We start from the raw sequence: 21,551 nt of genomic DNA, 5'->3' as shown, positions 1-21,551 counted from the left end.
ACCTTGGACAGAAGCTCCCGAGCCGCCGCCGCCGCCGCCGCCGCCGCGCACGAGCCCCACCGAGCGCCGCGGAGCGCCGGGACCGCGGCGCGCATTGCAGAGGGCGCGGAGCGCAGGAGCCGCCGCCTGCCAGGTAAGCCTGCGCCTCGCGGCCGCCCGCTGCCCTGAGGAACCGGGGCCGGGGTCGGGGCCGCGCGCGATGTCGAGGCGGGGGTCCCCTCCCGCGGCGGCACGGAGCGCAGCAGCGGGCTGGGGGTGCCGCAGTGGAGGCAGCCGGGCTGCGGCGCGGGCGGGGCCGCGGAGCCCGGGGAAGGCTCGGGCGCGGGACTGGGGGCCAGGTCCCCGGGGTCCGCCGAGGCCGGGGCGGAGGAGCGCGGCGCGAGCCCCGCCTGGCGCTGAGAACCATCTTGTTTTACACGCAGATCCGAAGGGGCAGCACGCGCCCCCGGGAGCACCCCCGCCTCCTCCCCGGGGCCACCGCGGGCTTGGTGAGCTGTTTTTTCCCTCTGGCCGGCAGGCTGGGCGCGCAGGGGCGCGGGCCCCCGCCCGGCGCGCAGCGGCACCATGGGCACGGTGCTGTCCCTGTCCCCCAGCTACCGCAAGGCCACGCTGTTTGAGGATGGCGCGGCCACGGTGGGCCACTACACGGCCGTGCAGAACAGCAAGAACGCCAAGGACAAGAACCTGAAGCGGCACTCCATTATCTCGGTGCTGCCTTGGAAGAGGATCGTGGCCGTGTCGGCCAAGAAGAAGAACTCCAAGAAGGTGCAGCCCAACAGCAGCTACCAGAACAACATCACACATCTCAACAATGAGAACCTGAAGAAGTCGCTGTCGTGTGCCAACCTGTCCACATTCGCCCAGCCCCCACCGGCCCAGCCGCCCGCCCCCCCTGCCAGCCAGCTCTCCGGTTCCCAAACCGGGGTCTCCTCCTCTGTCAAGAAGGCCCCGCACCCTGCCATCACCTCCGCAGGGACGCCCAAGCGGGTCATCGTCCAGGCGTCCACCAGCGAGCTGCTGCGCTGCCTGGGCGAGTTTCTCTGCCGTCGGTGCTACCGCCTGAAGCACCTGTCCCCTACGGACCCTGTGCTCTGGCTGCGCAGCGTAGACCGCTCGCTGCTTCTGCAGGGCTGGCAGGACCAGGGCTTCATCACGCCCGCCAATGTGGTCTTCCTGTACATGCTCTGCAGGGACGTGATCTCCTCCGAGGTGGGCTCCGACCACGAGCTCCAGGCCGTGCTGCTGACCTGCCTGTACCTCTCTTATTCCTACATGGGCAACGAGATCTCCTACCCGCTCAAGCCCTTCCTGGTGGAGAGCTGCAAGGAGGCCTTTTGGGACCGCTGCCTCTCTGTCATCAACCTCATGAGCTCCAAGATGCTGCAGATCAATGCCGACCCACACTACTTCACACAGGTGTTCTCCGACCTGAAGAACGAGAGTGGCCAGGAGGACAAAAAGCGGCTCCTCCTAGGGCTGGATCGGTGAGCCCTGTAGCCCCGCATCATGGCTCAAGGATTCAATTCATTTTTAAAAAATTATTAAATCAGATTTTATGTACAGTATGTCTATCAAAGCCACCAAGGGCCTCTCCCGGCCCACCTTCTCTCTTTGGGGTTTTCTTCAGCCCTGCCAAGAGCTCTGGGCGCTTTGGAACTCCTGAACCTTGTGCAAAACCCAGAAGATGTATTCAGGCCCCTGACCTCCTACTTTGGGGAATTCAAAGGACTGACCTGCTTCTGCCGCCTGCGCCCTTGCTGGACCGGGGCAGGTGAGGCTGGCTGCTGGTCCCTGCCTGGGAACTGGAGAGGGGGCCTCTGGCCAGGTGGCCCAGGGAAGAATTAGCGCTTCTGGTTGGAGGCCCTGTTCTGGCTCCTGTTTCGGGTTGTCCATTCTCCCAGAGGTTCCTGGAGCAGCCACCCTGACTGAACTGCGCTTTGGGTTGTGAGGCAAGATGCCTCTTCAATCGCGGAGAAGCCGGTCTGGTGCCAAGATTGCGTCCTGTTGTTGGGCCGCACACAACCCTGGTTTGCTCTTTTTTCTTTTTTAGGGAGAAAGGCTTTCCTTTAGTGGAGACATGGAACTTGTCCCCCAGTCCCCTTGTCCCCCGTTCCCAGCTGTGTTGGTAGTATTGGTTAATGAGCTGGTTTGACTCATTTCTTTTATTTTGGGTCCCAGCGAAAGAGGTGGCGGTGAAGCTGGGGACAGCTCCTTTTCCTGGGTGAATTTTTCATTTGAATAATGCAGCTTAGTCACCCTGTGGCGAAGGCCAGGACAGCTGCAGGTGCCCGTTGTCAACCGCTTGCCTTCTGGGCAGGCCGGGGTGCCATGCCTGAGACCAAGCCGGTGCCCACCTAAGGGCCAAGGCCTCTCACTGGTGCACATGACATTTGTTCTGCAGAGCTGGAGGGTGCGGGGGTGGTCACGATGGACCCCCACCCCTACCCCTGTTAATTTAAAGCTGTTTCCAAACAGTTGAGTGTCTTCAGAAGATGAAGGCTTGCCCGGCAAGGCTCAGTGAGACAGACAGCTGGATCTTGGGGACAATTAACAAGACGGGAGTAGAACTCTTGATTGCTTTGGAAGCCTGCTGATTCTACAACTGATCGTTTGCAGCTGCTGGTTTGGGTTTCCACTTTAGCGGCTGTAAAAACACATGATGTGTACTTAATCAATTTTCTTCCTAATTCTCCCAGATTGGTGGCTTGGGACTTGGGAAAGGACCAAGAGAAGGGAGCAGTCTTCCTCCATGGCCCATCACTCCGGCTTTGGGGGACAAAGACCAGTGTGAATGCTACAGAGAATTCTCTCTCCCCAATCCCCCAGGGAGTGCTGGAATGGGTGGCTGGGGGTGGGGGTGGGGCAGAGGGTCGATTTACATAGGATTAGGTCCCTGGTGGCTATTTCAGCACAAGCACTACTGAAATTCACGTGAAAAGAAAGCTGTGAAATTGAGGTCCCGGTTTAAGAGGCCTTGGAGCAGAGCTGGCTGGGCCCGGGGTAGGCCCAGATATGAGGAAGAGGGCCTGCCCGTGCCGGGGAGAATTTGCCTCAGCTGTGCCTCGAGGCCCATGTGCTGAGCCCTTTCTGGGATGGCCAGATGATCTGATGCAGAGCTGGAAGGAACCTGCAGCTGCTGGCACAGACTTCACTGCAGCGCCTGTTCTCTGCTGGAGTTGTCACACAGCCTGTCTGTTCAGATCCTGCTGCCACGTGTGACCTGAGGTAGGAGGCCCTCGGGGGCAGCGGCTCTGGGCGGCCTGGAAGAGGCTGGTTCGGTGCCGAGTTTCAAGAGGAGGGGAGTGTGTTTGCAGTCCCTCGGTTAGCTGGCTGAACTTGGCCTGAAACTGTGCAGTTAAGTTGCATCCACAGGATTCCAGTTTTGTGCGTTTCCTTCTCTTTCTCCATATTTATTTTTTTAGTTTTTGGAGGAGGTGCAAATTTCAGGAGTGGTTGGGGACTAAGGACGTAACTAACTCTGGTTCCATCAATGTGAATGAAGCCTGTGGTATTCTCCCCCACTCCTTGTATTGGCCATCAGTATTGTGTAAAGGAACTGATACACTTAAGTGTGAAAAGCAATGAACCCATTTGACATGCTGCTATGAAGACTACTTTTAGGACAACAACAACAACAAAACAAAAAAAAAAAAGAAAAAAAGAAAAAACTAACCAACAACAAAAAAAAACCCCCTTATTCTTTAATTGTTGATTTTACAGTGATATTGTGCATGCAAACCAGGAACATTTTGTGTCGTAAGAAAAATAATCTTAGAACAGATGGCTGTGAAAATTATACCCTTGCACAGGACAAGTCACAGGAATAATAGTTCAGGATTTGGTTTTTACTCTTTCTTGTAAAGCTGAAGGGTTGATATATTCTTTCCATGCAGTTATTAGAATTTAGTTTTGTTCCAACAGTTGTTAAACTTGCAATGAAAAGAAAATGTGCCATTTTTTTCACTTGGAATTCTTCATAGCTGTATATTTGAAACTGCTAATTACACAACGTGCGATGTATGTTGGTTTTTTAGTGCAATTTCTTCTGTAGCTATTCTTTGACCAAACTGTGGGTACTGTTAATATTAATTTATATTTGTCTCATTTTGTATGTATGTGTAGTGTGTTTGTAAGTATGTGTGGTTTATAATCTGACAAGGTCATGAAGCTCAGTTTGGCTGTAATTTAATTCCCCTCCCCTTATTTTTATTTATTTTTGTACCGTGCTGATTAAATAAAATGCACTGACCATCCATTACACGGACCTCTTTTGTGGGCACATCATTCACGAGCAGGCTGGGGGCCTCTTTTTTAAATGACTTCTGCACTCAACCTAATTGGATTTATGTTATGGGGGAGGGCTTAACGAGCACGTGGCTGTTGAGGTGATTACGAAAGAAGCACAGGTTAAAGAAGCACAGGTTAAGTCAACTCTGCTTTAGTTGCTGGGTAGGGCCGGAGTGGCTCCCTGGGCTTGGTGGAGATGGGTGACTGGGACCTCTGGCCAGGGAGGATCAGGCCCAGGCATAGCCTGGTGAGGGCCGGCTGAGTGGTCCTGCAGGGGCAGCACGCCTTAAACCTCCTTTGTGGAGCTTGGCTCTAAGGCTGCTGCCCCATGTGCCCTGGGCCTGCAGCGCCACTGCCCAGAGGCTCTCAGGCTTGGTGTCCTGGTGGTGCACCCCCTGCCCCTTTTGCTCTGCAGGTTTCTATGAGAGAGATATCTGGCCCTGGGACTTCCAGATAAATAGCCACCCAACCCATAATGGTGCAAGGGTGGGGCCCCCTGCAGCTGTACAGGCAGACTTTGGAGATACTGCGGGTTCGGTTCTAGACCATCGAAATCGAGCAAGTATCACAATAAAGCGAGCCAATCTTTTTGCTGGTGAAGGGTCATGCCTTCCAGTTGGTTAAAAATGCAATGCCTGTGAGGTGCAATACAACGAGGTGTGCCTGTATTGCCACTGGTCTCTACCCGCTCATGCCACCGGCCTAAGCGTCAGGACTCGGTCCTCCCCAGGCCCTGCACCTGTTGTCTGGAGCTGCCCCTGGGCACGAGGAAGGAATTTCTGCTCAGGTTGCCACTGGAGAGCTGTCAGCCTTGTGACGAGGGCCACTCGCTTTCTTCAGGGCATTTCCCTTGGTCTGAGTCACAGAAGCCTTGCTGCATATTCTCGCCCACCGATGACTGGGTAGCAGTCTGTGGCTGCCAGGCCCTCGCCTCATCTGCAGCTCCCGCCACCCTGAGAGGCCCTGATTCCTCTCTCGCCCATTTATTTTCCTGCCATTCCCACTGTCCCCCAACCAGCCAGCTTGGGGAGAGCCTGCCTGGCTGCCATTCAGTCTTCTCCCCAAACTACAGCCATAGGAATCCCAGCCTTTCCTTTATAAATACGTGCTTTGATTTCAGTCAACATGCAAGCATGGAACTTGGAGTCTAGCGCGCAGGCCTCAGAAAGGCGGAAGAAAGTGTTGGAACGCCATTGTCTTTCCCCATTCCTTCCTTCCTGCTGCTTCCCAGCTTCCTTCTTGCTCGCCATATAGTATTTTTGTTCAAATGCCTCAGGTAGATTATCCTCCATTTTCCCTTACGTGTACTCAATGCTCCGTTCCATCTTCTGGGATAACAGTTGACTTCACGCAAGCTAAAATTTCACAATTATTGGTCGTTTTCAATGACAGATAAGCAGAACACCTTTAAAAATAAGATTGAATGCTTTATTGCTCTTGATGATAAATCAAAATATGCTTTAGAAATAGTTAATTTAATGGAAAATAGGAATATATGCACCAAACCATAAACCGCATTTAATTAAATCAAGAGAAACACTTCATTGCATACAATCACTGTGTCCCCCTGCCTTCCCCTCGGCACCTGGAAGCATCATCGCAGTGTCGCCCGACTTTCCTGATTCGCCTTCAGTTGCCACACTGACTTCTCTTAGGACATCATGAAAAAGTGCTTGTGACGGCAGGCGGTCCCCTGGTCCTCGGCCGGGAGGCCTGGCGCGGGGCTGAGGGGCCATAAGCAACATGGAAAGGTGGGAGGAAGGACACTGAACCCCCCTCTTCCTCTCCAGCCTCTGAAAGGCACTCATTTGGCATGTTCCGTTTTGGTGTCTAAAACATACATTTGCATGTATCTAGTGTAAAGCAACAAGTTTGGGGAAATAAGTGGAATGGAGAGGCAATGTTCCAGTTAAGATGGTTCAACTAGTGTCAAGGTGATTGGCAAAACTATGAGCGTTGCTAACGGGGGTTGGTGGCGCCTCTGCGCTGTGCAGGCAGCTAGCTGACCAGGCTCTGAGAATGAGAGTGGATTTCCAAGGACAGGATGCTCATAGGGTTTTGTTGCAAATTGCACACGGTGCAAATGTTTGCAAGCCCTGGGAAGCAGGGGTTGGGGTGCGTAGGAGACCAGGCTGCTGGGACCATCTGGGCATCAGCAAGGTGACCGTGACAGGAGGCCGCACTCAAGCACCTGGTGTGTTTTGTGGGGTCAGGGTGGCAGGACGGGACCATACGGAGAGGAGATGGGGAGCAGGGGCAGCATCGATGGCAGAAAGTGAAGAAAATGTCAGCATGTCGCTCTTTTACACCTGCCAGGCTCCCCCTCAGCCCCCACACCTCACGGGGTGCCCTGAGTCTCTCTTTCAAGGCTCCTGGCAAGGAGGCCCAGGCTGCCCAGAGGTTTGCGGCGTCCCCTTCAGCTGAGGCACCGGGGGTGGTTTCAGGAAGGCATCTGAAGGCATGTGCTTTCTGCTGGGCAGAGACTGGCAAGACGGCGCTGCTCTCCTGGCATGGGGTCTGTGTGCGGTGGGAGTGGGCATCCTAGCCTGGCCTGCAGTGCCAAGACCCCACGCTGGTTTCTGGCCCTCTACTTCCCCAAATTCCTGTGTGCTCTGACCCTCTCGCCCCAGTCCTCATTCTCCAAATGAGTATGAAATAGAGATGTTAGCGGGGGGGGGGGTTACTTCAAATGCCTGCCTGCTCCCCCAGCCCCTGCAACTCCGTTTTCTTATTAGTGCTCCTGACAAGAGAGTGGGCACAGCAGACGCGATACCTGATTTAGCAAATTACAAAAATAAGTGTCAGGCAATCATGGGCATAGGCTGCACGGTTAAGCGAGGTGATCCTTGGAGCCCCCACTGCTCTCTCCTGGAGAGGTGGGGGGGGGCAGGCTCCAGGCAGGCTGGGCTGCCAGCTGGGCGTGGCTGTTCCGCGGGCCACTGGCTCCTGGGCTGAGGGTCTGGCCCTACAGGTGAACCTGCTCACCTGGTGACTTTGGCTGGCTGCTGGGGGGAGGGGGCCCATCGAGGAGCTCTGAGAAGCTCCCTGAGCCAGGTTGCAGGGGCTGCGACCACCTCGAGGGTGAAGGGGGTGGCAGGATGGGCTCACGGAGAGAGCAGGGCTACATCCCCAGCTCATCTCCACCAGCCTCCCTGGGGGCATGTCTTTGGCTGGGGAAACTGTCCTGGGCTCCCCTGGCTGACCCCTGCAGGGTCAGCAGCTGGTCGCTGGGTCAAGGTTGCACTAACATGACCTGGCCAGTCCAGGGAGCTGTTCCTCAGCTGAAGGCGGCACCATGACATTGCCTCTGAGGTGAGATGTGGTCTGGATGTCAGCCCAGGGCTCGGGCAGGACCCCGGGGTCTTTGGTTTGTTGAGCGGGGACCATAGGCATTCGGGACAGAGGAGGATGGAGACCAAAGAGAGCCAGGAAGAAGACCTCAGGGGAGAGAGAAGGCAGAGAGGGGCTCCTCCCCAAGCAGGACCCTTGTGAGCTGGTTTCTATTGGGCAGTAGCAGGGATCAGTAATTAGATGGGGACCTATGATGCTGGGTGGCGGCGCTCCGGGCTCCGCTGCCTCGGCTCCCTGGCGGGGCCCCCACCGGGTGAGCGTCAGTTCCCGGGCACGCTGAGGATGAAGCCCGAGCGGTTCTTGGTGAAGTCGGGCTGTGGCTGGTTGAGCCTTGTCTCCACGGAAACGGTACACTTCTTCCCATGCAGGCTGCACTGCACGGGGTTGGTGACGTTGACTTGAAGGTGGCGCTTCTCACTGGAAGAACAACAACAAAACAAGACCAGATAGGCAGTCAGCAGGCAGCCAGAGTGGGGTGAACTTCCCGGCCACCCCGGGGCCCACCGCTGGCCAAGCTCCTGTGGGCCTCAGAGGTGCCCCAGGGGACATGGGCACCGGAGGTCTCAGCCAAGGGCTTCGGAAGCCCCAAGAGAGGGGCAAGGACAGAAAAGGCTAGTGCTGAGCTGCAGCTTCAAACCAGAGCCTCAGAGGGCAGAGGGGCTGCGGTCAGGCTCCGGGAAGCCAGCATGTTGAGTCGCAGCAGAGGAGGGGGCGAGACGAGTGACACGGACTTAAGCTGTCAGCAGGGTGGCTTGTCATAAGGAGCCCAGGATTCTGAGGCGTGACTGTTTTTCAGTTATCTTTGATTGCAACAGGGAGCCCTGGGAGGCTCTGTGTCCAGGAGTAAATGGAGACGTCCCCCCCACACTCTCCCTGATGACTGAAAGGTCTTCTAGGAGTCCCAGTTTGCCCCTGCCTGTCACGGGGTCCAGATGTTAGAATTGGGTCTGAGTCCTCATGCAGGTGCCTTTCATCCAGGGCACGGGGGCCTTGGCTTTGCCACTGAGAACCAGAGCCACTGTGCTGGTGGACCCCACCGCCCAGGTAGCTGGGGAAGGCAGGAGGTGGATGCCGCGTGAAGACCTGTGCGACAGCAGCTCACACTTCCCCTGCCTGGGAGACCATGTCGCCGGCTGCCTGAGGGGAGCTCAGCCAGGGCTCTGAGTGGGGTCCACACCGAGGAGGCCCGAGGTGTGGGTGGTGGTGAGGCTGTGTGCACCTGCTGAGTAGGAGCAGACGCCATCCTCCGGTTCCTCATGCCACCCAGAATACACTGCAGAAGCAGCTGATTTTAAGAACCAAGAAAGTTGTTGAAATAGGCTGGCACCTCAGGTGGCACAGTCCCACGCTATGCCTCATCAGCTATCTTTGCACTGGGAGGTGAGCGGAGAGAGGAGACAGGCCTGCAGGCCTGGGGCCTCCAGGTGGGACGGGCTGGCTCAGGTCCGAGTGCCGTGTATGCCTTCATTTCTCTGGGGCAGCGTTCGGGACGTGGACAGGCTGGGCCTCCTTGAATACCCTGCTGGGATCTTGGACTAAGGTCGCTGTTAGTGTTGAAGAGCGAATGCAAAGTGTCTGCACGGCAGAGGGGAGGCCAGGCTGAGGCGGGCACATGCTGTGCTTCCCTGGGCCACGGTGAGTGAGGCGCTTTCTAGGCACCTTTTCCTCCGGCCCTGACTGAAGCAACCCATCCTGGCCACCAGCCAGCACTCAGGCCTCAGGCGCTGCTGGCCTCACACTAGAGCACCTGCCCCAGGCATGTTTCCCCGGGGTGCCCAGCGCGCACACCACACAACGCTCCCCACAGTCTGGGAAGTAATGCAAGGTGTTCTCATCCTGTTTCTTACCTGCTTTCTCATTAAATGTTGTAGAGGCAGCAAATGGACACAGGAAGAGACCCATGGTTATCATTTGTGGGCATTAGGTGTCTAATACTTAATGTCTTAGCTGCAGTTAAAACCTTGGCTTAGACAGCTATTTTTAACCAGACCTGGACATAAAAATAGCAGAGCCCATCAGAGGCAGTGACTCAGGTACTTCTCCATTCCTGCGGGATCCAGGCCTGCTGTGCAGCGGGTACATGGCTGCTGGGTCTGGGTGTGGGGCCATGAGGCCCTCGTCCTGGCCTGGAGCCAGCAAAGGTCAGCACAGCAGCCTTACCTGCGGCTAGACATGCCTCCGGGACTGGGCTTCCCACCGGCCAGATCCTGTACCTCCCGCTGCTGATTCCCCAGCTTGGGCAGCCTTCCTGTCAGCCCAGCACCGCCTCTGGGTCCCTCCATGCTGGACTTGCATGCTATGGAAGAGGCCCTGGCAGAGGCCTCCCCGGCCCTGGCCTCCTCTAGTGCTCTACCAGGGACGGGCTCTGCCGCCCACTTCCTGCATCTGCCTTCCCCTATCTGTGGAGCCTGGTACAGCAGTGCACACACGGTGGGTTCCAGAACCACCTGGGGAAGCAAAGTCTTAGGGAAAGGGTTCTATTATACAAGGGTCACATTCCAAGTCCACTTAAAAAAACTAACAGAGAAAAAGAGAGAATATGAATTACTAGCCCACCCTCATGTTCATACACTCAGGACATGCTACTTTCAGTACAGTCCTTCTGACGGGAGACCCCTTCCCGGCCATGAGTTCAGTGTCAGCAGAGCGCATCTCGGTTCCACCCTTCCTCCTTTTGGGCTTTGTGCCTCTCTAGTATTTGTCCTACAATCTTGGTGCAGGGCTTGGGCTGGTGGGAAAATGAAGAGGAGCCAATGTATAGGACGGCATCCCAGGATCACAACGGTACAACCTCACCTTGAAAACGGAGCCCTTGGGGAGAGGGTGGGGGTTGCAGGATAAAAACCAGCAGCAGAGACCCACTGCACCAGATGGCTGGGCTCAAAGCATCTCTGCCATCCGTTTTGTGTCTTGTCCGAGAGCACTATGGAGTCAATACTGGCTGAGGCAGGAGGGACAGTCCCCTTCCTTAGGGAGCAGAGCAAAAGCAGAACTGTGCTCTGGGAGAGCCACGCTGATAAAACGTAACCATCATTTATTATTTTAAAAAGTAAAAAAAAATTTTTTTCAACTACAGTTGACATACACTATCATATTATAGTTTCAGATCAACAACATAGTGATTAGACATTTATATAACTTATGAAGTGATCACCCTGGTAAATCTATTGGGTTGTCAGAAAAGTCATGACGTATGTTTTCTATGTTTTTCGTTGCAAAAATGCGTCATGACTTTTCCGACAACCCAATAGTACCCATCTGACCCCATATATAATTATTACAATATTATTGACTATAGCCTCTATGCTGTATGTTATATCCCTGTGACTGCTTTTATAAGTGGCAATTTGTACTGATTTTTTTTTTTTAAAGATTTTTATTGGGGAATTGGGGGGATGGGAACAGTGCTGGGGAATTGGGGGAAGGGGAACAGACAAGTTGCTGTCGTTTTGTTCTTCAATCTAGTTGTGGAGGACGTTGCTTCACTGGCCCAAGTTGGCACCATCATTGCGCTCTTCTCTGGCGAGGCAGATCAGTCGCCGGCTTCTGGATGGCCGCTCACTGCGGCTGCTGGCCGCTCACGCTGGCTGCTGGCCACACACGGTAGCCCATTGCAATCCACTGCCACAGGGACTGCAGCCCACGCCGTCGCTGGCGACTCATGGCAGCCCAGCTCCAGGTTGAGCTGTTGTTCAGCATCTTAGCTGTGGAGGGCAGTGTTACTGGCCCTCACATGTGGGATCCGAACCAGGGCCCTCTGGCATCCCAAGCGAGTTCTCAACCATCGCGCCACTCGGCCGGCCCCTGTACTGATTTATTTCACTGAGCATAATGTCCTCCAGATCCATCCATGTTGTCACAAATGGCCAGATTTCATTTTTTTTTTATGACTAATAGTCCATTGTGTGTATGGACTATATATATTCTTTATCCACTTACGTTGCTTCCACATCTTGGCTATTGTAAACAATGCTGCAATGAACATAGGGGTACATATATCTTTTCAAATTGTGTTTTGGGTTTCTTTGGATAAATACTCAGAAGTGGAATTGCTGGGTCATATGGTAGATCTATTTTTAATTTCTTGAGCAACCTCCATAGCGTTTTCCATGGTGGCTGCACCAATCTGCAATCATTGATGATAGCTATTCTGACAGGTGTGATGTGATATCTCATTGTGGTTTTAATTTGCATTTCCCTGATGATTAGCCATGTTGAGCATCTTTTCATATGTCTATTGGCCATCTGTATGTCCTCTTGGGAGAAATGTCTATTCAGGTCTTCTGCCCATGTTTTAATAGGTTTTTTTTTTGTGTGTTAAGTTGTATGGGTTTCTTATGTATTTTTAGATATTAACCCCTTATTGGACGTATCATTGGTGAATATATTTTTCCATTCAGTAGGTTGACTTCATTTTCTTGATGGTTTCCTTAGCTGTGCAAAAACTTTTTAGTTTGATGTAGTCCCATTTGTTTATTTTTTTCTTTTGTTTCCCTTGCCCGAAGAGACATATTCCCCCTGTCCCCCTAAATATTACTAAGAGCAATGTCACAGAGTTTACTGCCTGTTTTTTCTAGGAGTTTTATGGTTGTGGGTCTTATATTTAAGTCTTTAATTCATTTTGAGTTTTTTCTTGTATATGGTGTAAGAAAGTGATCCAATTTCATTCTTTCACATGTATCTGTCCAGTTTTCCCTACACCATCTATTGAAGAGACTCTCTGTGTATGTCATCTGCACATAACGACAGGTTTACTTCTTCCTTTCCAATTCAGATGCCTTTTATTTCTTTTTCTTCTCTGATTGCTGTGGCTAGGACTTTCAACACTATGCTGAATAAAAGAGGTGAAAGTTTGCATCCTTGTCTTGTTCCTGATCTTAAGAACATTTTGAGCTTTTCCCGTTAAGTATGATGTTAGCTGTGGGTTTGTCATCTATGATATATGGCCTTTATTATATTATGTTCCCTCTATCCCCACTTTGCTGTTATTGTTTTAAATCACAAATGGATGTTGGATTTTGTCAAATGCTTTTTCTGCATCTGTTGATATTATGATCATAAGGTTTTTATCCTTCATTTTGTTTATGTGGTGTATCATGTTAACTGATTTGCAGGTATATATTTTTTTACAGTGAAAAACATTTTTATATTTAGAAATAGCCAACTGGACTCAGTTTAGATGATTCCAATTTTATTGGCAACATCCAAAGCACTGTAGTCAGGAGCCAGTTGAACATATGTATGCCTTCTTCTCTCCATCAGGCCTGATCAAGGTGTTGACCTTGGCCAGGTCAATGTCAAAGAGCTTCTTCACAGCCTGTTTGATCTGGTGCTTGTTGGCCTTGACATCCACAATAAACACAGTATGTGGTTGTCTTCTATCTTCTTCGTGGCTGACTCGGTAGTCAAGGAGAACTTGCTGATGGTATAGGGTCAAGCTTGTTTCTCCTGGGGGGGACTCTTCTGAGGATGTTTGGGCTGCCTTTGGAGCTGCAGTGTCTTGGGCCTTTGGAAGGTGGGTGACGTGCAGATCTTCTTTTTGTGGCTATAGGCGCCTTTCAGCACTGCTGTTTTGCTTCAAAGCCTTTACTTTGGCTTTGGCTGTGGGAGGAGCATGGGTTTCCTTCTTCGCTTTTGGAGCCATCTTTGTGAAAAGCTGATTTGTAGATATTGAATCAGTTTTGCATTTTGTGAATAAATTCCACTTGATCATGGTGTATGATTTTTTTTTTTTTTAGCTGAGCCATCCTACCACCTGTTGGCAGCTCAGCTCGGGCCGTGAATCTAGAACCGGTAATCCTGTTGTTCAGAGCTCACACTCTTGAGTGAGCTCTTAACCAACTAAGCCACTCGGCCCGCCCTTGTATGATCTTTTTAATGTATTGCCAAATTCAGTTTGCTAATATTTCATTGAGGATTTTTGCATCTATGTTCATCAGGGATATTGGCTTATAATTTTCTTATTTTTTTGCAGTGTCTTTGTCTGGTTTTAGTATCAGGGTAATACTGGCCTTGTAAAATGAGCTTGGGAGCCTTCCTTCCTCTTCAGTTTTTTTGGAATAATTCGAGAAGTATAGGCATTAGTTCTTTGAATGTTTGGTAAAATTCACCTGTGAAGCCATGTGGTCCAGGGCTTTAGTTTGTTGGGAGTTTTTTGATTACTGACTTGTTAGTAGTTATCAGTCTGTTCAGATTTTGTTTCTTCCTGAGTATGCCTTTGGAAGATTGTATGTTTCTAGGAATTTATCCATTTCTTCCAGTTGTCTAATTTGTTGGCAATATAATTAATTGTTCATAGTATTTCTTTATAATCCTTTGTATTTCTGTGGTGTCTGTTGTTACTTCTCTTTCATTTCTGATTATATTTGGGTTCTCTCTCTCTTTTTTTCTTGATGAGTTTGGCTAAAAGTTTATTAATTTTATCTTTTCAAAGAACCAGCTCTTGGTTTCCTTGATCTTTTTTATTGTTTTCAAACTCTATTTCACTTATTTCCACCCTCATCTTTATTTTTTCCTTCCTTTTACTTACTTCGGGTTTTGTTTGTTCTTTTGTTTTTTTTTAGTTCCCTTAGGTATAAGGTTAGATTGTTTATTTGAGATTCTTCTTGTTGCTTGAGGTAGGCCTGGACTGCTACAAATATCCCTCTTAGAAGTGTTCTGGCTGTGCCCCATAGATTTTTGAGTCATTGTGTTTTCATTTTCATTTGTCTGAATATATCTTTTGTTTTATTCCTTGATTTTGTTGTAAACCCATTCATTGTTTGGTATCATGTTATTTAGCTTCCACGTGTCTGTGTGTGTTTTCTTTTTGTAATTGATTTCTAGTTTCATATCACTGTGATCAGAGAAGATGGTTGATATGATTTCAATCTTCTTAAATTTACTGAGACTCGTTTTGTGGCCTAACATGTGGTCGGTCTATCCTGGAAAATGTTCCATGTGCACTTGAAAAGAATGTATATTCTGCTGCTTTTGGGTGAAATGTCCTAAAAATATCAATTAGTTCCATCTGGTCTATAGTGTTATTTAAAGTCACTGTTTCCATGTTGATTTTCTGTCTGGATGATCTATCTATTGATGTCAATGGGGTGTCAATGTCCCCTACTATTACTGCATTGGTGTTAATCTCTCCATTTATGTTTGTCAACATTAGCTTTATATATTTAGGTGCTGTTATGTTGGGTGCATAGATGTTTATGAGAGTTACATCCTTTTGCTGGATTGATCCCTTTATCATTATAAAATGCCCTTCTTTGTCTCTTGTTACAGCTCTTGTTTTAAAGTCTATTTTGTTTGATAAGTATTGCTACCCCAGCTTTTTTTGGTTTCTATTTGCATGAACTATCTTTTTCCATCCCTTTACTTGCAGCCTGTGTTTTTTGATCTGAAGTGGGTCTCTTGTAGGCAGCATATGTATAGATCTTATTTTTTATTCATTCAGCCACTCTATGTCTTTATTTATTTATTTATTTATTTGTTTGTTTATTTATTTTTAAGCTGAGCCATCCTGCCACCGGTTGGCAGCTCAGCGGCTGCTCAGCTCGGGCCGGGAATCAAACCACTGTTGCTCAGAGCTCAAACTCTTGAGCAAGCTCTTAACCAACTGAGCCACTTGGCCAGCCCACTCTATGTCTTTTGATTGGAGCATTTAGTTCATTTATACTTAAAGTAATTATTGATAGGTGTGTAGTTATTGCCATTTTTATTAATTGTTTTCTGATTGTTTTTGTAATTCCTCTCTCTTCCTTTTTTATTCTCTTCTTCTTTTGTATATTGATGACCTTCTAGTGTCATGTTTGGATTCCTTTCTCTTAATTTCTTGTTGGTTTTTGGTTTGTGGTTACCATGTGCTTCATATATACCAAGCTATGTTTATTACAGTCTATTTTAAGTTGATGGTCACTTAAGTTTAAACACATTCTTAAATTAAGATTTTTACTCACCCCCTCTCCGTTTATATTTTTGTCATTATTTTTTACTTCTTTTGTGTGTGTGTCCCTTAATTTATTGTTGTAATTACACATGATCTTCCTACTTTTGCCTTTTAACCTTTGTACTAGTTTTATAGTTAGTTGATACACTGCTTTTACTAAGTGTTTGCCATTGTCAGTGAGAATTTTTTCTTTCCTATGTTTTCTTATTCGTATTTTTTATCTTTTCTCCTTAAAGAAGTCCCTTTAACATTTCCTGTAATACAGGTTTAGTGGTGATGAATTCCTTTAGCTTTTTGTCTGGGAAGCTCTATATCTCTCCTTAGATTCTAATGATAGCTTTGTTGGACAGAATAATCTTGGTTGTAGGTCTTAATTTTTCATCACTTTGAATATTTCATGCCACTCCTCTCTGGCCTGCAAAGTTTCTGTTGAAAAATCAACTGTCTTATGGGAGCTCCCTTATACATAACTAACTGCTTTTCTCTTGTAACTTTTAAGATAATCTCTTTGTCTTTAGCCTTTGGAATTTTAATTATGTGTCTTGGTGTGAGCTTCTATGGGATTCTCTGCACTTCATCAGGTTAGGAAGTTCTCCATCATTATTTTTTCAACTGGGTTTCAATCCCTTGCTCGCTCTCTTCTCCTCCTGGTATCCCTGTGATGTGAATGTTGGTACACTGATATTTTCCCAGAGGTCTCAAACTATTTTTTAAAATTCTTTTTTCTTTTTGCTGTTCTGATTGGTTTTTCTCTGCTACCTTGTCTTCCAGATTGTTGATTCAGTCCTGGCTTCATCTAATTTACTGTTGATTCCCTCTAATGTATTCATTTCAGTTATTGTAGTCTTCATTTCTGATTGGCTCTTTTTTATGGTTTCTATCTCTTTGTTGAGATTCTCACTGAGTTCATCTATTCTTTCCCTAAGTTCATTGAGCATCGTTATAATCAGTGTTTTAAACTCTATATATGATAGATTGCTTGTCTCCATTTAGTTTAGTTCTTTTTCTGGAGTTTTGTCCTGTTACTTCATTTGGGACATGTTTCTTTGTCTCCTCCTTTTGGCTGACTCCCTGTGTTTGCTTCTAGTATTAGGTAGATCTGCTATGTCCCCCCATCTTGGCAAGGTGGCCTTATGTAGTAAATGTCCTGTGGGGCCCAATGGCACATCTTCCTGTTCACCTGAGACCAGTGCCCCAGGAGTGTCCCTTGTGTGGGTTGTGTGTGTCCTCCTGTTGCAGTTGAGCCTTGATTGCTATTGGCAGGTCAGTGGGTGGGACTGACTCTTAGGCTGATTGGCTGTGAGGGCTGGCCATGACTACAGCAGACAAGCTGTTGTGCGGGGACTGACCCCACGGAGTGGGAGTCATTTTAGTGGGGCTCTGGTGTAAGCCAAGTCTGCCCTTCAGGTTTGTTGTTTGTGGAGCTGATTGGGTGCTACTCTGGTGTGGTCTGAGCTGGCCACTGGGTATGTTGGCTCTGGAGCGTTTTGGGCACCTCCTGTGTAGACCAAGGTCAGGCATCCTTTGTGCCCACCTTGGGACTGCCTGGTGGGATCTACAGAGTGATCTGAGGTTGGCTGCTGCTTTTGCTGGGCTTGGTGGCACTTGGGAGAGGCTATGCTGCAAATTGTGGCTGGTTGTCACTTGTGCTGGGTTTGTGGCTGCTTAGTTGAAGCTATGTTCCAGGCCAACACTGGCCGCAGTTTATGTTAGGCTTGGGGCCACCTGATGGAGTTACAGTGCAAGTTGTTGCTTGTGCCGGGCTTGGGGCTGCTTAGCAAGAGGTCCAGGGCAAGTTGAGGCCAGGCACTGCTTGTCTGGGGACCTATGAGAGACTTTTTTGAATGTCTGCAGCACAAGCCGAGGCAGGCCACTGGTATGAAAAGCCACTGGAAGTGGCTCAGTCCTGGAGTGTGAACTGGGTGGGGGAGAGTCTCAGGGAATCACCAAGGTGGGGCGAATGGTATTAACCAGGTTAATGGAGATTCAGATATGGCCCCCACCTGTGTCTACACGCTGAGTGTGGGGAGGGCTCAACAAAGGAACAGTGGTGCCTGGCAGCACTTCTTTTCCTGGAGGGAAATGCCCTGACCCACGTCCCTCAAGCCCTTGCCCTGAGGCTAGTCAATTCAGTTCCTCCCTGTGTATGTCCCTGGTGCTTTTCGAGCTGCAGACCCCTCACTGGAGCTCAGAGTGAATGAGTTTGTGAGCAAGTCTGTATGTGGCCCCTCAAGAGAACCTGGGACTCCAGCAGTCCTTCATCTTAGATGCAGTCCCTGCTGGTTTTCACAGACAGATGTTATGGGGACTCTTTTTCCTGGGACTGATGCCCCGGGTGTGGGGCTGGGACCCCCTTGCTCCTCGAAGGGACCTCCGTAGCTGATATATCCTTCCTGATTAACTGCCACACCTTTTTAATTGCACATCATGGGGGTGGGACCTGCCTGTTCTGCATCTCTGCCCCTCTTAGCAGTCTCGACATGGGTGCTTCTTTATATCCTTCCTTACAGGGCTTTTGTTCAGGTAGTCTTTAATGGTTGTTCTATAATTTAATTGCAATTCTGATGTGGTTGTGGGCAGAGGCAAGCACAGCATTTACCTACTCAGCCATCCTGAAGTAACTATCATTTGGGCTGTGAGGCTGACCAGAGGCTACCATGCTACCAAAATGAAGGTTCCTTCTTGAGAGGCAAGGAAAGCAGAGGGTATGGACATGGTAAATGCAGGTAAGTTCTGTGCCCCCTTTCCTTTCTCTGTCCCACCCCTCCTGCACCAGCCCTGCAGCTGCTCAGACCCCTTCCTGGTGGCCCCACATGCTGTCCTAGGACAGGTGGTTGGTTGTCCTCTCCTTCCCATGGGCAATGCTGGCTCTCCGGTATGCCACACTACAGGCCTGGACCATGGGGAGGAGGAGCCTGGCTTGGCAGGAGAGCAGGGGGAGGTGGTGCAGAGAATCACTAGTGTGCAGAGCACATGTTGACTGGCCTCGCCTCCATCTCCTCTCAGCCACATTTATGCAGCCTGCCCCCTCTCCTAGACTATAGATACTAACATGTGGCAAACATTTAATTCCAACTTCCCAACAACATCCCTCAACTGAATGAGAATCGATCAGAGAGATGTTAGGAAAGAAAAGGCAGCATTCAATGGTGGTCCCCACACTTCCCCCAGATTTCTGCTCAGTGTTTTCTCAGCTCATTTCAGATCTCTCCTGATTCCTCTGAGGGCTGAATCCGAGAGCAGGGGCCTGAGGGCCAGGAGACCTGTACAGTCCTTGTTTATGTCACTCAAACCCCCATGCGTCTATCTTGTGCAACCATCAAATGTGCATAAGAAATAGGCTCTTTGCCTACCTTATGAGTGAAGGTAAATGGGTGAATAGCTTTATCCATCCATCCATGCAGCCACCTGCTCTCCAAGCACTCACTGGAAATATAGAAAATGAGTGTGTGGCCAAGATAGGGGGTCTTCCCTAGTCCCAGCAAGCTGCCTGCCCACAGGGGACTTTCAGAGCGGAGAGTGCATCTTCCCCTCTGAAAGATGTGAAGCCCTGCATGTGGGGAGCATGTACGCATATACTGTTATTTTGCTTGATAGAAGGAACTTTCTCTCCTTCCTCAGTTAAGTGCTAAGAACCTCCAAAAGAGATGGTTCAGGAGAGCTATTACTGAATCAGCTCATGTTCTTTACACATTGTTAGCATAGTTCATAATTCAGTAGGAATGCTTCTGTTCCTTCCCTTGGCACAGCCCTGGATGGCTCTACCCTGATTCCCAGCCTGTCTTCATGGGGCTTCATCTTCATGGGGTTTGAGTGGCTGCCTGTGTTGAGCTTATAACAGAACACCGAGGGCAGGAAGAGGAACCAGCTTTCTGGTCTGAAGAGCCAGGCTAAGCAACTCCGGGCTGGTGCCGGTCACACACTGCCACTGACAGACAACAAAGTAAGATGACGTGCATTGAGTTTGGCGGTTCCTCAATAAGTTAAACATAGAATTACCACTTGACCCAGCAATTCCATGCCTGGATATAAACCCGGAAGAACTGAAAAACAGGTATTCGAACAAAAACGTGTACAGGAATGTTTACAGCAGCATTATTTGCAATAAACAAAAGGTAGAAACAATCCGAATGGCTACCAAATGATGAACGGACAAACAAAATGTGGTATACCCATTCAACGAAACATTATTCAGCCATAAAAAGGAACGAAGCACTGCTACATGGACGAACCTTGACAACATTATGCTATGTTAAAGAAACCAGACATAAAAAGCCACATATTGCATCATTCCACTTATAGGAAAGGTCCAGAACAGGCAAATCTATAGAGACAGAAAACTGGTTAGAGGAGTGGGGGCATGGTAGGACTGCTTCAGGTTGTATGGGGTTTTCTCTCGGGGTGATGAGTATCTTCTGGTGATGGTGCACAACACATGAATACACTGAATGTGACTAACGGTAAGCTGTGTATGTATTTTACCACAATAACTTTTTAAAAAGTGGACTGATCTCATGGAAAACTAAGAACTTGCCCTCGAACCATGTTTTGTTTCCCCATTTCAAGTTCAACCAGAAGTGGTTTTAATACCAGCAAGGGGTTTCTTGTGCCTGTTCTGGTGAGCGAGCAGCAGCAGGGCCTGAGTAACGGACGGGGGGTGGACACTGCGGGGTGGTCACCGGACAGCTCATGCTGGAGCTTCTCCACCCTGGACATCCTTATAGAGCCAGAGCACTGTCCTTATTTTTTAAAGGAAAGGAAGCAGATTTTGTAGATGGGGGCAGGGTATCTCCCTTTGATGGTGCGCCAAGCCAAATGACAGCTGCCCATGGATGCTGGCTGCAGGGGGAGGGGCTTTTTCCTACCCATCTTCTGTTACAGGATTTAATGGCTCAGCAAACTGTGGAATTCAGGGACTTTCATCTTGTTTCATCTGTTCCAAGCCATCATTGCAGGCAAATGGCCTTTATCAAATTACTTTCCGTCATTTGTCACTTAGATTCCTGTTCTCTGCTCACTAGAAAAATCTGTGGGTGAATGTAAGACTTGATCGATGCGTGCCAGCTGTGCATTTATAGGTCCTGCAGAAAAAGGGGCAAGTCAGGTCTCTCCAGGAGCTGAATCAGCCCCCAAAATGTCTCCTCCTGTTCAGAGGCCTGGTCAGCTGGGATTAGGAGACGGTCACCCACTGGCCTGCCCTGTGCAGACCAGGACTTGAGGGAAACAGTGAGCCACTTTCTCCTCTTGATAGCATTCCCTACTGGAGTTGTGATCCTGGGTCTAATAAGTGCTTTTTAAAGGGAACAGAATGGAAGTGAGGTGAAGTGCAGTACCTTCGGGAGCGTATTCTCTCGGGGTGTATGTAGCAAGAAGTTCCTGAGAATGTGAGGCTAATGCAATGTGTTGTGTTTGGTCACAGGATGTGGTGGGAGGAAGATCGCCTTGCACCAAGTGTAGGCAAGTAGCAAATAGATACTTTCAAAGTGATCGTCAATGTAGTAAAGGCAAGCCAAGCCGTTTCCCATCTGGGTGCCGCCAAGATGTAAATGCGTGCGCTCTGGGTCTCACTGAGGACAGTGACTACTCATGGGACATCTAGAGCTCACGTCTGCAGCTGTTCACCATGCATTTCACTTCCTTCAAGCGGCAAGTGCTTCTGCTCATGTCAAACCACAGAGGGCAGGTCTTTCAAAATCCTGCTATAGGAAACGCTACTTCTGTTTTTGTCAGAGGCAAATGGATCCTTTTACTTCGGTCACTTCTAAAGCAAGTCGAAGCATCCAGCGCCCGTGCAATCCTGAGAGTGGGGCTGTCATGTCTCCTGATCTATTAAGTCTTTTTTTGCGTTTGCAGTTGGTGAGGGATGGGGCAACACCATTTCTTACTTAGAAAATAAAACTATCATCACTAAATGGCTCTCGTTAGGCAGCTCGTCCTGAGACTCAGGGCAGCCTGGCGTCTGCCTCCACCACATCCCTGG

At 49.4% G+C, this 21,551-nt stretch overlaps 2 protein-coding genes across 2 annotated transcripts in view; one reads left to right on the top strand and one right to left on the bottom strand.

Moving 5' to 3' along the window:
* Positions 1-6: 6 nt before the first annotated feature.
* On the top strand, positions 7-4,260 carry CDK5R1 (cyclin dependent kinase 5 regulatory subunit 1). The gene is made up of 2 exons (XM_019646961.1): positions 7-133; positions 423-4,260. Exon 2 carries the CDS (start codon positions 565-567, stop codon positions 1,486-1,488), a length of 924 nt encoding a protein of 307 aa, XP_019502506.1. The 5' UTR covers positions 7-133; positions 423-564; the 3' UTR covers positions 1,489-4,260.
* A 1,441-nt stretch (positions 4,261-5,701) lies between these two features.
* Positions 5,702-21,551, bottom strand: part of MYO1D (myosin ID) — a 299,149-nt gene continuing 283,299 nt past the window's right edge. Inside the window, exon 22 of the mRNA XM_019647087.1 lies at positions 5,702-8,055. Coding sequence (XP_019502632.1) covers positions 7,899-8,055 — 157 coding nt within the window. The 3' untranslated portion in view covers positions 5,702-7,898. The remainder of the gene's footprint in view (positions 8,056-21,551) is intronic.

The sequence above is a fragment of the Hipposideros armiger genome, unplaced genomic scaffold (genome assembly GCF_001890085.2).
Source record: "Hipposideros armiger isolate ML-2016 unplaced genomic scaffold, ASM189008v1 scaffold_108, whole genome shotgun sequence".
Classification (NCBI taxonomy): Eukaryota; Metazoa; Chordata; class Mammalia; order Chiroptera; family Hipposideridae; genus Hipposideros; species Hipposideros armiger.
This window is presented reverse-complemented; position numbering and strand designations above follow the sequence as displayed.